Below are 13,528 nucleotides of genomic sequence, written 5' to 3' on the forward strand. Positions count from 1 at the left end.
CCACAGCCCTGGCGTGCAGTGAGAACTTTCCAAATATGCAGTCAAATGTTGTACAAAGATAATGAAAATCACTAAGACAAACATTGTTCTGTCTGACCAAAATAATAACTCCTAAAACTTGTGAAAATTAATCAAATTAAAAGCAAAGTATTAATCTTTTGCTACTAAAATATGAACATCCTAAACACATGGTTTCACATTTTCCCTTTGACCATGTGTTTAGTGAGACCATTCCACAGTGTGCAGTGGGCCATGTTACTGAAAAGGTAGGAAACCACTACTCTAAATCACTTATCCTATCTCTTCTCCTTTAAGACTTTGTATAAATCTACTTTATGATCAGGCTTTAGATTCCCTAGCCTTTTGATGTCGTAGCCTACTGTCTCAAACATGTTAGTGCCAAATTTTATCTGACAGGTCCCTGTGAGGATTCTTAGGAATTTTTCACAGTATTGAAGACTGTATAAATACATGCTATTGAGAAACATTTTGACAGCATGTGTTTTCTTTATACATCTAAAATGGAACTCAATTTCTTTCTGTCAATTATAAATACAGCTGAATATTTTTAATATGCTGACACCCTCCTTTAAATATGGGCACTGGGATTTCAGTCAAATGGAATAAGCCAAAATCTTTGAAGCAGAACAAGCAAATGAAATGTGTCCCATTTTCCATTAATTATTTGAATGAATGTTATTTAAAAAAGGTTTTCCTCAGGTGACCTTAAGGCATTCTATGAATTCCTGCAAAAGTGAAATACAGAAATGAAAATCAATAAAAATAATTAATCAGATAGGAAAAGCAGGTCAAAACATTTGTCCTACCAGTCCAGACAGACAGTCTATGCTCATCATTGTACCATTGGAGTAAAAGGGGCAAAAATACTTACTTGGATTTTGAACCAACCTTTCCACTGGAGCTATCCTTGAACCTTCCTTACATTTTAATGTTCTGTTTTTTAAAAAAGTAACAAACATGTCATAAAACCTAAAATGACCATTTAGAATATACACACATATATATTTGAAGATGTGTTATTTAGTACTTTTGCCGTTATCAATATATCCATCTGCACACAACATGGAATTAAATACATATATAATTATAAAAGTATTAGTTGCATCTAATTAAACTATAGTTTGCAAATTTGTATATTTCCAATTCAGGTTTTTAAAACAAAACAGGCATGATCAATCATTAGTGGCCAATACATATTAAATACTCAAAAGAAAATCTTCACATCTTTCACCTGAGTGGCCACAATTTTTCCTCTGTTATTCAAGTAGTGTCTGTACTATAAGTGCAGATTTATATACAGTGACAATTTGGTTGGATTCCAGTAAAGACATTAAGTTATAACCAAAATCAATACCGGTATATGATCTTCACAGATCAAAATAGATGGCAGTGAGGTGAAAATATAAAATATCATTAGCAATTTTCATGTTGCGAAATTTGATTTCATCATCTTTGGACAACAATACATTAATTCTTTCAGAAATATCACAACATATGTATGCAATTATCCAGAAATGGGATAGGTTGTTTCCACAATATTTAAATTGTATACAGTACAGCACAATCAGAATTTCAGAAATTTGTAAAGTCTTGGATAAGTAGACTATCCTTAAACTACATAGCTTTGGAATCTTCAGACTTGGAAAGAGAGTGAAGCAATTGAATATTTGGATTGTTTACAAGTTGCACGTAGAATGTACAGTTTCCTTTTAGTACTTTATAAGCTCCATACATTCACCTGATCACTACAGTTTCTGTTTGAGGAAAGCTGACAGTTGTGGTGCAAATTCAAAAGCATACAAGGCTGAACAGTGCTTTCATTTCCTGCTGAGTAGTTTGTTTCTCATTGAAAAATTCCATGAAAATGTCCTTTATAAGAATGAATCTTCAATTGGTGGGGCATAAGAAAAACCAATAAATGCATCATCAGCTTCTAAAACACTAGCATTTACAACTGAACGGTCAGGAGATCGACAAATAGATTGAGGAACTGGTTCTTCTGTGAACTCTGGATCAAAATTTTGTAGATCATCAGGTCCAGCCTGAAACACAAATATTGTTGTCACATATTCACAAAACAACACTGCATAGTTTACAGCATTCTAACATTGGATATTATTTTTTTCTGTTGAATTACTGAAAAGACAGCTACGTACCACACTGGGATTAAATGGTGGGGGGATTTCCTTCCGATCTAGATGTTCCCAATTGATAACATCAAAAAAAGGATGGCTTTTGATTTCAGCCTGCAGTAACACAATCCCACAGAAAATCAATGTACTGAATAAATTCTTAATATTTACATAAATACACATTAACACACAGTATAGTATAAATTTGGTTGCTGGGTCAGTTGATTACCTTTAAGATGAGTCTCGCCTGACAAGATCCAGACTCAGGTGTCTCAGGGGAGCGTAATAACAGAGTTTAATTCTCATCACACCCAATTTAGAGGTTCAAAAAGTTTAGGTCAGACATCTGTTCTGCAACGGAGTACATAATCTAGACTGATACGTCAATACAATATAAAAGTGTGTGTTGCATTAACAGACCAGGCTAAAGTTCAACTTCCAAAAACAAGTGGTTTGGGGTTGTGTTCACAGATAAATGGAGAAAGTAAAAAGAAACCCAGCCCATTTTGAATTTGACTATTTGCAGTTTTAACAGATGACATAAGGCGCAGAGAAACAAACTTCTAATAGCAAAGAGAGTTGATCAATTAAATATTATGAAGCTGCTTGCCTTCATTTTAACAGTCACTATTTTAAAAATAATTTCAGTAAGCTGCCTTAGGAAATAGGTCGAAGCAAGTGGTGGGGGGTGGGAATTTGAACTCGGAAGGCAAATGCTCAAGATTACATGTTCTGTTACGTAGACAGGACAAGTTGGTGCTGCTTTCCTTAGAGAAGTACTTAAGACAAGAGATGTTCAAAATCCAAAGAGGTCTGGACTTGTTGAATAGAGAACAGCTATAACCAGTGGCAGAAGGGTCAAGAGAAAAAGGGCACAGATTTAAAAGGTAATTGGCCAAATGCTGTGGTGACAGGACAAAGACCTTTTGTTTAGAAACACAGTAAGTAAGTAGAATCTGCAATGCAGCATGTATATTAGTCACATATTCAACAAAACATCCAAGAGGTTATTGCATTATTCAAAAAGAAAGAATGCACAGAAGAGGGGCATTAGATGTAGTCAACAACACTCTCTCGGGCTTGTTACAGTGCTCCAGCGAAACTGGAAGAACAACACCTCATTTTCCACTTGGGAACCCTGCAACCTTTTGGACTCATTATCAAATTCAATAATTTTAGGGCCTGAGCACCTTCTCCCATCTCCTTACACCAATCCCCAAACACCAGGCCTTGGCATCACATGGATTTCTACCACAAACCACCCACTGTCAGTCACTAACAGTTGCCATTAGCAGCTCTTCATTGTCCCAGGCTGACTTTTACCCACTCCTTTGTCTGCCTAACTGTTTTTCTCTCTCTAGGCTCCCTTTCCACCAATTGTTTCTTCTTGCCCCCTTCCCAACACTTTCTCTCACATATAAAGCCATGTTTTCTGAGTTACAGTCAATTCAGAAGGGTCACTGGACACAAAATGTTAACTCTGCAATTTCTCCACTGATGCTGCCAGACCTGCTGAGTTTTTCTATTTCAGAATTATTTGGTCAAACCATATGTCAGAGACCCTTCCTTTTCACAAAGTATGAAGTTTGACAACATGCATGCTGACAAGATCAAAATGGATAGATTATGCAGTTGGCTGCAAACCTTAGTTAACAAGGTGAGTCACATGAATGTCAGGTGGCGACAACAAAACCTCTTTCAGGACCTTTTGTGTCAAAACAAAAAAAAAGGGACATATGGGATGAAAATCAGAAACTGTTGAAAAGTTTTGTTGACATATCCTCTACAGTGGAGGAGGGGTCAGATTGACAAGATGTGTAATTCATGTAGAGAACCAACAAGGGTATACAATACTGTCTTAAACTTACCTCCAGCATGAACGCACCAGCAACAGAAGTGACAGCAGACAGGTTTGTGGTAACCCACCCTGAAAAATATCCCCCACCTGTAGAGGTTTATTTAGCAGTACGTAAATGTGCAACAGTCCGACTGAATTTTTCAGCTCTTCAGAAAGCAATAGATTTTGAGTCAGCAGACAAAACATCTTTGCTATCTGCACCATTGTTGAAGAGAGAAAGTTTACAGAAGATTTGTAGCTCTGGGTGAGGTTCTGGATATAAGTTTGTTCACTGAGATGGATGGTTTGTTTTCAAATGTTTTGTCACCATACTAGATAACATCATTGTCAAGCCTCCAGTGAAGCACTGGTGTTATGGCCTGCTTTCTATTTATGTGTTTAGGTTTCCTTGGGCTGGTGATGTTCATTTCCTGTGGTGATGCAATTTCCTGTGTTGGTAATGTCACTTCCGGTTCTCATTCTCAGAGGGTGATAGATGGGATCCACATCAATGAGTTTGTTGATATAGTTCCGGTTGGATTGCCATGCTTCGAGGAATTCTTGTGCATGTCTCGGTTTGGCTTGTTCTAGGATGATGTTTTGTCCCAAAGTGGTGTCCTTCCTCATCTGTATGTAAGGATACTAGGGATAGTGGGTCGTGTCTTTTTGTGGCTTGTTGAAGTTCATATGTCCTAGTGGCTAGTTTTCTGCCCGTTTGTCCAATGTAGTGTTTATTATAGTACTTGCAAAGTATTCGTAAACGACGTTCATTTTGCTTGTTACCTATATAAGGTATTTTAAGCTCATTAGCTGCTGTTTTAGTGTGTTGGTGGGTTTGTAGGCTACCATGATGCCAAGAGATCAGAGTCATCTAGCAGTCATTTCTGAGATGTCTATGATTTAGGGGAGAATGGCTAGGGCTTTTGAGTGCATTATCTGCATATTGGGGTTTGTTGCTGAGAAATAGACGGACTGTATTCATTGGGTACCCATTCTTTTTATTTATGCTGTACAGGTGGTTTTCTTCTGCTTTGTGGTTCCTCAGTGCTGCAGTGTGTGGTGGCTCATTGAAATTATGTTTTAATGCAGCTTTGGTTGTGGGTGTTGGGATGATTGCTTCTGTAATTCAGTATTTGGTCCATATTTGTGGCTTTCCTGTTGATGCTGGTTTGAAGTTCCTCATTGACTGTTCAGTCTACTAGAGAAACTTCAAACCAGCATCTACAGGAAAGAAACACATATGGATCAAATACTGAATTACAGAAGCAATCATCCCAACACCCACAAACAAAGCTTCATTAGAACATTATTTCAACAAGCCACCACACACTGCAGCACATAGGAGCTACAAAGAGCAGAAAAGAAACATTATACAGCGTATTCAAAACGATCAGGTACCAAATGAAAACAGTCCATCGATTTCTCGGCAACAAACCCAAACAAGCAGACAAAACGCGCCCAGAAACCCTAGCCACTCTCCCCTACATCAAAGGCAACTCGGAAATGACTGCCAGACTACTAGGACCTCTTGGCATCATGGCAGCCCACAAACCCACCAACACACTAAAACAGCAGCTAATTAACTTTAAATACCCTATATGACAACAAGCAAAATGAACGTCATTTACAAAATACCGTGCAAGAACTGTAACAAACACTACATTGGACAAACAGGCAGAAAACTAGCCACCAGGATACATGAACATCAACTAGCCACAAAAAGACATGACCCACTCTCACTAGTATCCTTACATTCAGATGAGGAAGGACACCACTTTGACTGGGACAACACATCCATCCTAGGACAAGCCAAACAGAGACACTGAAGAATTCCAACCGGAACTCTATTAACAAACATATTGATTTGAATTGGAAATGTGTTGCTGGAAAAGCGCAGCAGGTCAGGCAGCATCCAGGGAACAGGAGAATCGACGTTTCGGGCATAAGCCCTTCCTGGGGAAGGGCTTATGCCCGAAACGTCGGTTCTCCTGTTCCCTGGATGCTGCCTGACCTGCTGTGCTTTTCCAGCAACACATTTCCAGCTCTGATCTCCAGCATCTGCAGACCTCACTTTCTCCCCATATTGATTTGAATCCCATTTATCACCCGCAGAGAAAAATAACATCACCACAGGAAATGACATCACCAGCCCAAGGAAACCTAAACACAAATAGAAAGCAGGACATAACACCAATGCTTCACTGGAGGCTCTCTTATGATGTTACTTAGTATAGTGATGAAACACCTGAAAATGAACCATCCAGCTCAGCGAGCAAACCTACATCCATTGTTGAAGAGAATAATTGAAGTAGCAAGGGAAAATAGGAATCAGTACAGTACAATAAAGATGAGGGTCTATTGGAAAGAAACATTTAAGGGAAGAAAAGCAAATGAATTAGCAAAGGAAAGAGCTAGAACAGGGAGTAAAGGGAGGCCACATAGATACTGTCACAGGTTGGGAGCTTGACCAATACCTTCCTTTCTGAAAAGGCACGGTGCTGACATTTCTTGGGGAGGCTGGATTGGAAGGTGGTGAAGGGGTGTTTCATGGAAAAGATTATAGTCAAATATTGAAGAAAAACAAAGGCAATATATATTTGGATGAAGCTGTGGGAGTTATGACCATAATAAGAAATGATGTGGAGATGCCAGTGTTAAATTGGGGTGGATAAAGAAGTCACATGACACCAGGTTAAAATCCAACAGCTATATTTGAAACCACAAAACCCGCATCATGTGATTTCTGACATAATAAGAACCTCCATGAAATGTGGCAACTACAGCCACAATCACTGAACTGGAAACATCATTTCCAGAAATTAGACCAGGTCCAGAAAATGAATTGGTTTTTGTGGAAGACAGTTGGATTCTGCATAACAATGTCCACGATAAACTGGTGCTGGTTATATTAAACTTGACAAGAATAAGATTGCCAGTATGGTATTCTAATTGTAAGCTAACAACTGCAGAGAGAATTACTCAAAACAGATGTTTGAGCAAGGGGCACAGGCACAAGCTTTGTAAGTTACTGCCCCAAAACAGGAAAATAAAAGGAAAAGGTCAGTTGAGAAACAGAAAAAAAGTTTAGTGAATGATGTGATAACAGGATTTAACATAAGATCAGGAGTAGTACATTCCCTGGATATTGTGGGATTGAAGTAAAAAATTCTCAACAGCCAGAGATAGATTCTTGATTTGCACGGGAAAATCAAGGGTTATGAGGAAAGTGAACTTGAGGAACGTTGGATCAGCCATGATCCTGTTGAATGGTGGAGCATGCTTGGAGGGCCAAATGACCAACTCCTATATCTAATGATCTTATGATCTAAGCAGTTTTAAAATGTCCTTAGGGATAGACAAGGCATCTAAAATTCCTTACATGATGATCAGGAACTAACAAGTACCACAACATTATTGGTATTCAATTTTTAGAATCAAGATAAGGCTATTAATTGATTGATAAAAAGCAGCTCAAACATAGTAATAATGTTGTTAGAAGTAATATTTGTTTGGCATGTGGGAACTGGGTGATAGAACAAGCAAAAGAAACTATATCATACGGTATCTAGATTAGATTGGTGCTGGAAAAGGACAGCAGGTCAGGCAGTATCCGAGAAGCAGGAAAATTGATTTTCCTGCTCCTAGGATGCTGCCTGACCTGTGCTTTTCCAGCACCACTCTAATCTAGACTCTGATTTCCAGCACCTGCAGTCCTCACTTTTGCCTATATCATACAGTGTGTTGGGTTTGCAGTACTGGGCTGAGTCTCAGCTTCCAATGCAGGGATGAAAATTTACACTTTAATGATCAAGTTTACATTTGAAGTCACATGATGATTAAAAATTGGTACCAGAGGGTAGGCTATAAATCATTTGCCAGATAAACTACTTATCTTTAGCATCTCCATATAAACACCATGTCTGTGTGGTGTACCACCAGAAAATGTTTTTATTAAATACATAATGAAGTCTGGTAGAAAACTTTTCCAAGTTTTCTTACATTTTCTCAATCTCTATTCCAAAAGAGTTAGAGAACATGGTAGTCATTTATCAGAGAAACTGGTGAAACAAAGTCAAGATGACAATAGGGAAATACTTTCATCAGTCATTTATTGGAAATTTTAGAACATCAGAATGTTTTGCATAAAGATTGTGGGGGATATCCACCACTATACTATGAACTGAAATTTTAATTTGGAAGGGGATAAAATGGAGGGGGGGGGGGGGTTGAAAAATGTGGTCCTGGAAAGACACAGCAGGCCAGGCAGCATCTGAGCAGGAGAATCAACGTTTCGGGCATAATCCCTTCTTCCTGAAGAAGGGCTTATGCCTGAAACGTCGATTTTCCTGCTCCTCGGATGCTGCCTGGCCTGCTGTGTTTTTCCAGCACCACATTTTTCAACTCTGGTACTCCAGCATCTCAGTCCTCACTTTCTCCTAGGGGATAAAATGGGCAAGGTTTGTGTTGATAGGAAGGATAAAGAGGTGGTGCACAAAACGGGCAAAAGATCCAAGTCAAGCCTGTTGATATTGAAAGCTCTGACAACTATTACCAGCATAGTTCCTGCAGTAATTATGTATGACAAGGGCCCTGGAAGGTGGTTAAAATATTTACCATGATTACATTATGAGTCGGGAGAAAGAAAAACAAGATGCATTAGGGTTTGACCCAAATGGGATTGACTAATAAGAAACTTTAAAATGACAGCATAGTCAGCATGGTTTTGTGAAGGGCAAGTCGTGCCTCACAAACCTTATTGAATTCTTTGAAAAGGTGACGAAGGAGGTTGATGAGGGGAAAGCGGTAGATGTGGTATATATGGATTTTAGTAAGGCGTTTGATAAGGTTCCCCATGGTAGGCTACTGCAGAAAATACGGAGATATGGCATTGAGGGCGAGTTGGGGGTTTGGATTAGGAATTGGCTGGATGGAAGAAGACAGAGGGTAGTAGTTGATGGCAAAGTTTCTTCATGGAGTGCCATCACTAGCGGTGTTCCGCAAGGATCTGTTTTAGGACCATTGCTGTTTGTCATTTTTATAAATGACCTGGAAGAGGGGTTAGAAGGTTGGGTGAGCAAGTTTGCGGATGACACAAAAGTCGGAGGAGTTGTTGACAGTGAGGAAGCATGTGGCAGGTTACAGCAGGATATAGAGAAGCTGCAGAGCTGGGCAGAAAGGTGGCAAATGGAATACAATGTAGCTAAGTGTGAGGTGACTCACTTTGGGAAGAATAACAAAAAGATGGGGTACTGGGCTAATGGTCGGATACTTGGTAGTGTGGATGAGCAGAGGGATCTTGGTGTCCATGTACACAGATCTCTGAAAGTTGCCACCCAAGTAAATAGTGCGGTGAGGAAGGCATATGGCGTACTGGCTTTTATTGGTAGAGGAATTGAGTTCCGGAGTCCTGAGGTCATGATGCAGTTGTATAAGACTCTGGTACGGCCGCATCTGGAATATTGTGTGCAGTTTTGGTCGCCATACTATAGGAAGGATGTGGAGGCACTGGAACGGGTGCAGAGGAGGTTTACCAGGATGTTGCCTGGTATGGAAGAAAAATCGTATGAGGAAAGACTGAGGCACCTGGGGCTGTTTTCACTAGAGAAAAGAAGGTTTACGGGTGACTTGATTGAGGTGTACAAGATGATTAGGGGGTGAGATAGGGTTGACAGTGTGAACATTTTCCCGCGTATGGTGTCGGGTATTACAAGGGGGCATAGCTTTAAATTAAGGGCGGGTAGGTATAGGACAGATGTTAGGGGTAGGTTCTTCACTCAGCGAGTCGTTAGTTCATGGAATGCCCTGCCAGTAACAGTGGTGGACTCTCCCTCTTTATGGGCATTTAAGAGGGCATTGGATAGGTATATGGAGGATAGTGGGTTAGTGTAGTTTAGGTGGGCTTGGATCGGCGCAACATCGAGGGCCCAAGGGCCTGTACTGCGCTGTATTCTTCTATGTTCTATGTTCTATGTTCTATGACACAGCCCTAAACCTCAAGAGACAAATTCTGACTTATTTAAATGATGCTGGGAATGTAAATAATAAGTAAACTCATGGTTTATTTTCCTGGATCTGACTTGTCATAAGTGGGACAAACATCTATATCTGATCAAAACTGGATTTATGTTTAAAATACCTGTGGTTGACAGCAAGATTAACGATCTGCTGTGTGGAACATAGTTTCTTGTTCATAACTTTCTTTCATATAGTGACATTAACAAGGTACTTCACAAACCATTCTAAAGGCATAATGTTATGCCAATCTTTAAAGAGATGAAAGGGGGTAAAAATAATGACTCAAAAACTTGAACAATATTTAATACCACACAGCTGCAAATGTTTAGCTGTTGATAACTCAAAACACAAAACTGATAGTTAAACAATACATGGGACTATTTGTTCTAGGACCTAACTCTTTTGCAAGATAACAAAGGAATAAGTTAATGCTCACAATCAAACAAAGAAAGAGTTTTTTATTCATTGAACCTCAGCCTTGAAAGAAGCCACTAAAACACCAAGGGCATGGGATAACAGAAGCTGACAAGTCAGACATGAACAGTTGTGCAAGGACAAATTGTAGCCTATACTGAATCAGACCTGATGATATGTAGTGCCTTCGCACTAATCTTATATTGCAATTAGTAGTCATACCTATGTAGTGATGTATTAACTGCACACATATTCTATGCACAAGCCTCATCAATAATGATTCAATTTAGATAACTGTACACTTCTTAATTCGTATACAAAAATTTCTAACTGAATCCAGGAGCAAAACTGCCTTTGTTTGGGGTCTCCGGTGTGTGTCTTTGTTTTAGGTACTTTACAGTCCCTGGCGATAACTAAGTAATAAAGGCCATTTTAACATCATTGGATGATGTCACAGCGGGTGACCATATCAGAAATGGTGACCACAATTCAGTTAGATTTCATATTATAATGGAAAAGGACAGAGATAATTCAACAGTAAAAGTTTTAAAGTGGGGGAAGGCAAATTTTGCAGAACTGAAAAGTGATTTGGCCGAGGTGGACCGGACAGCACTGCTAAAGGATAAAATCAGTCGGAGGCAGTAAAAAGAGAGATCCTTAAAGCACAAAGCAGACATCGCCCCTCCAAAAATATAAATGGTAATACCAAATCTGTCCCCCTATAGTTGTCTAAAAATATAGAAAAGAAGATTAAACAGTAAAAGAAAACTTATGATAGTCTCAAAAAAAAAACCTCAACACTGCAGATAGCATAGAGGAGTATAGGAAGTACAGAAATCAAGTTTAAAAAAAAGGAAAGCAAAGAAAGGGCACAACAAAAATTTGCAACCAAGAGAAAGGAAAACCCAAATATGTTTTACCAGTAATATTGAGAACAAAAGGATAATTAAAGGGAAAAGTGGGACCTATCAGAGATGAAAAAGGAACCTATATAAAGATAGAGAATATAGGAAGAATTTTAAATGATATTTTTGTCTTCATACTTACAAAGTAATCCAAGAGGAGCAGTGTAAAATATTAGACAAAATAATCATGAGAGGAAGAGTTGGGAGTTGGAATTGAAAGTGAATAAGTTGCCAGGGCCAGATGGATTATTCTCTAGGATATTAAAAAGTGGTCAGGGGAAATAGCAGATGCTCGGAGGATTATTTTGCAATCTTCATCAGATGCAGATAAGGTGCGAGAGAACTGGAGGAATGCAAATGCATTTTTTTGTTCTTTAAAAAAGGGCACAAAGGAAATATCAAACAATTATTGACCAGTGGAGTTACTTCATTGGTGGACAAATTGTTAGAATCAATTCTGAAAGATCAGATAAACTGTCACTTAGAAAGACATCGACTAGTCAGAAATAATCATCATGGCTCTGTTAAGGGAAGGTCATGCCTTACGAAACTTGATTGAATCTTTTGAGAAAGTGATAAGGGGGATCGATGAGTAAGTGCAGTGGATATTAGGAAGGCAATTGACAAGTTCCCACATGGTACACTGCCCAAAAACGTTAAAGGGATAATGTGTCAAATTGGATCCAAAGTTGCCTTAGTGACAGGTAACAAAGGGTCACGGTCAATATAAAAAACAGAAATTGCTGGAAAATCACAGCCGGTCTGGTAATATCTGTGGAGAGAAAGCAAAGTTAACATTTTGGGTCCAGTGACCCTTCTTCAGAACTGGTAATAGTTGATTGCTACATTTGTCAATAGAATGCTGTTTCAAGTTAATGTTTGGTGTTGGGACCCCTGCTGTTTGTTTTAGATATTAATGATTTGGACTTGAACATGGGGCACAACTGGGAAGTTTGCAGACAAACAGATTGGCTGCACAGTGTAGAAGATAGCTGTAAGTTCCAAAATGATATAGTGATTGGGCAGGTAAGTGGGAGATGGAATTCAATTTTGATAATTGTGAGGCAATGCATTTAGTGAGGCCAATGTATTTGTGGGCGGCACAGTGGTTAGCACTGCTGTCTCACAACGTCAGAGACCCGGGTTCAATTCCCACCTTAGGCAACTGTCTGTGTGGAGTTTGCACGTTCTCCCTGTGTCTGTGTGGGTTTCCTCCGGGTGCTCCGGTTTCCTCCCACAATCCAAAAACGTGCAGGTTAGGTGAATTGGCCATTATAAATTGCCCGTAGTGTTAGGTGATGGTGAATGGGTCTGGGTGGGTTGCGCTTCAGTGGGTTGGTGTGGACTTGTTGGGCCGAAGGGCCTGTTTCCACACTGTAAGTAATCTAAAAAAAAAATACACAATAAACAGGAACATACTAAGAGGTATAGAGTGACAGATTCCTAAAAGTAGCAGTACAGATAAATAGGGTTGTAAAGAAGGCACGCAGAATGCTGTTCTGCATTAGCAAAGGTATATAATGTAAAAGTACGAATATGATGAAGTGGTAAAAGACATTGGTGAGGCCACAACTGCAGGAAGGATGTAATTGCTCTGAGGAGAGTGCAGAGACAATTAACTAGAATGTTGCCAGGACTGGAGAATTTTAGCTACGAGGAGAGATTGGAGAGGTTGGAGTGGTTTCCCTTGGAACAGGGAAGGCTGAAGGATGACATGATTGAGGTACACAAAATTGTGAAGGGTAGAGATAGAGTGGATAGGAGGAGTCTGTTTCCCTTGGCAGAGTGTTCAAAAACCAGGGATCATAAATTCAAGCTAAGTGGGAGAAGGAATAGAGTGGATGCGAGGAAAAACGTTTTATACAGGTGAGTGGAATGCACTGCCTGAGTTGGTGGCGGAGGAAGTGAGTACTGCAGATGCTGGAGATCAGAGCTGAAAATGTGTTGCTGGAAAAGCATCCAAGGAACAGGAGAATCGACTTTTCGGGTAAACCCTACTTCAGGAATGAGGAAAGTGTGTCCAGTAGGCTAAGATAAAAGGTAGGGAGGAGGGACTTGGGGGAGGGGCATTGGAAATGCGATAGGTGGAAGGAGGTCAAGGTGAGGGTGATAGGCCAGAGTGGGGTGGGGGAGGAGAGGTCAGGAAGAAGATTGCAGGTTAGGAAGGCGGTGCTGAGTTTGAGGGATTTGACTGAGACAAGGTG

The 13,528-nt window shown here is 39.6% G+C and overlaps 1 protein-coding gene across 9 annotated transcripts in view; it reads right to left on the minus strand.

Moving 5' to 3' along the window:
- Nucleotides 1-556: 556 nt before the first annotated feature.
- sgk3 (serum/glucocorticoid regulated kinase family member 3) overlaps nucleotides 557-13,528 on the minus strand; it is a 111,856-nt gene continuing 98,884 nt past the window's right edge. For 8 of the 9 annotated variants that reach the window (XM_043689259.1, XM_043689260.1, XM_043689255.1 and 5 more), the window contains 2 exons: nucleotides 2,178-2,267; nucleotides 558-2,063 (listed from right to left, as the gene is read on the minus strand). In XM_043689259.1, coding sequence (XP_043545194.1) covers nucleotides 1,893-2,063; nucleotides 2,178-2,267 — 261 coding nt within the window. In that variant the 3' untranslated portion in view covers nucleotides 558-1,892. Of the gene's footprint in view, nucleotides 2,064-2,177; nucleotides 2,268-13,528 lie in introns of all 9 variants that reach the window. The other variant, XM_043689263.1, reaches the window with a different exon arrangement.

This window comes from Chiloscyllium plagiosum, chromosome 4, assembly GCF_004010195.1.
Source record: "Chiloscyllium plagiosum isolate BGI_BamShark_2017 chromosome 4, ASM401019v2, whole genome shotgun sequence".
NCBI classification, from domain to species: domain Eukaryota; kingdom Metazoa; phylum Chordata; class Chondrichthyes; order Orectolobiformes; family Hemiscylliidae; genus Chiloscyllium; species Chiloscyllium plagiosum.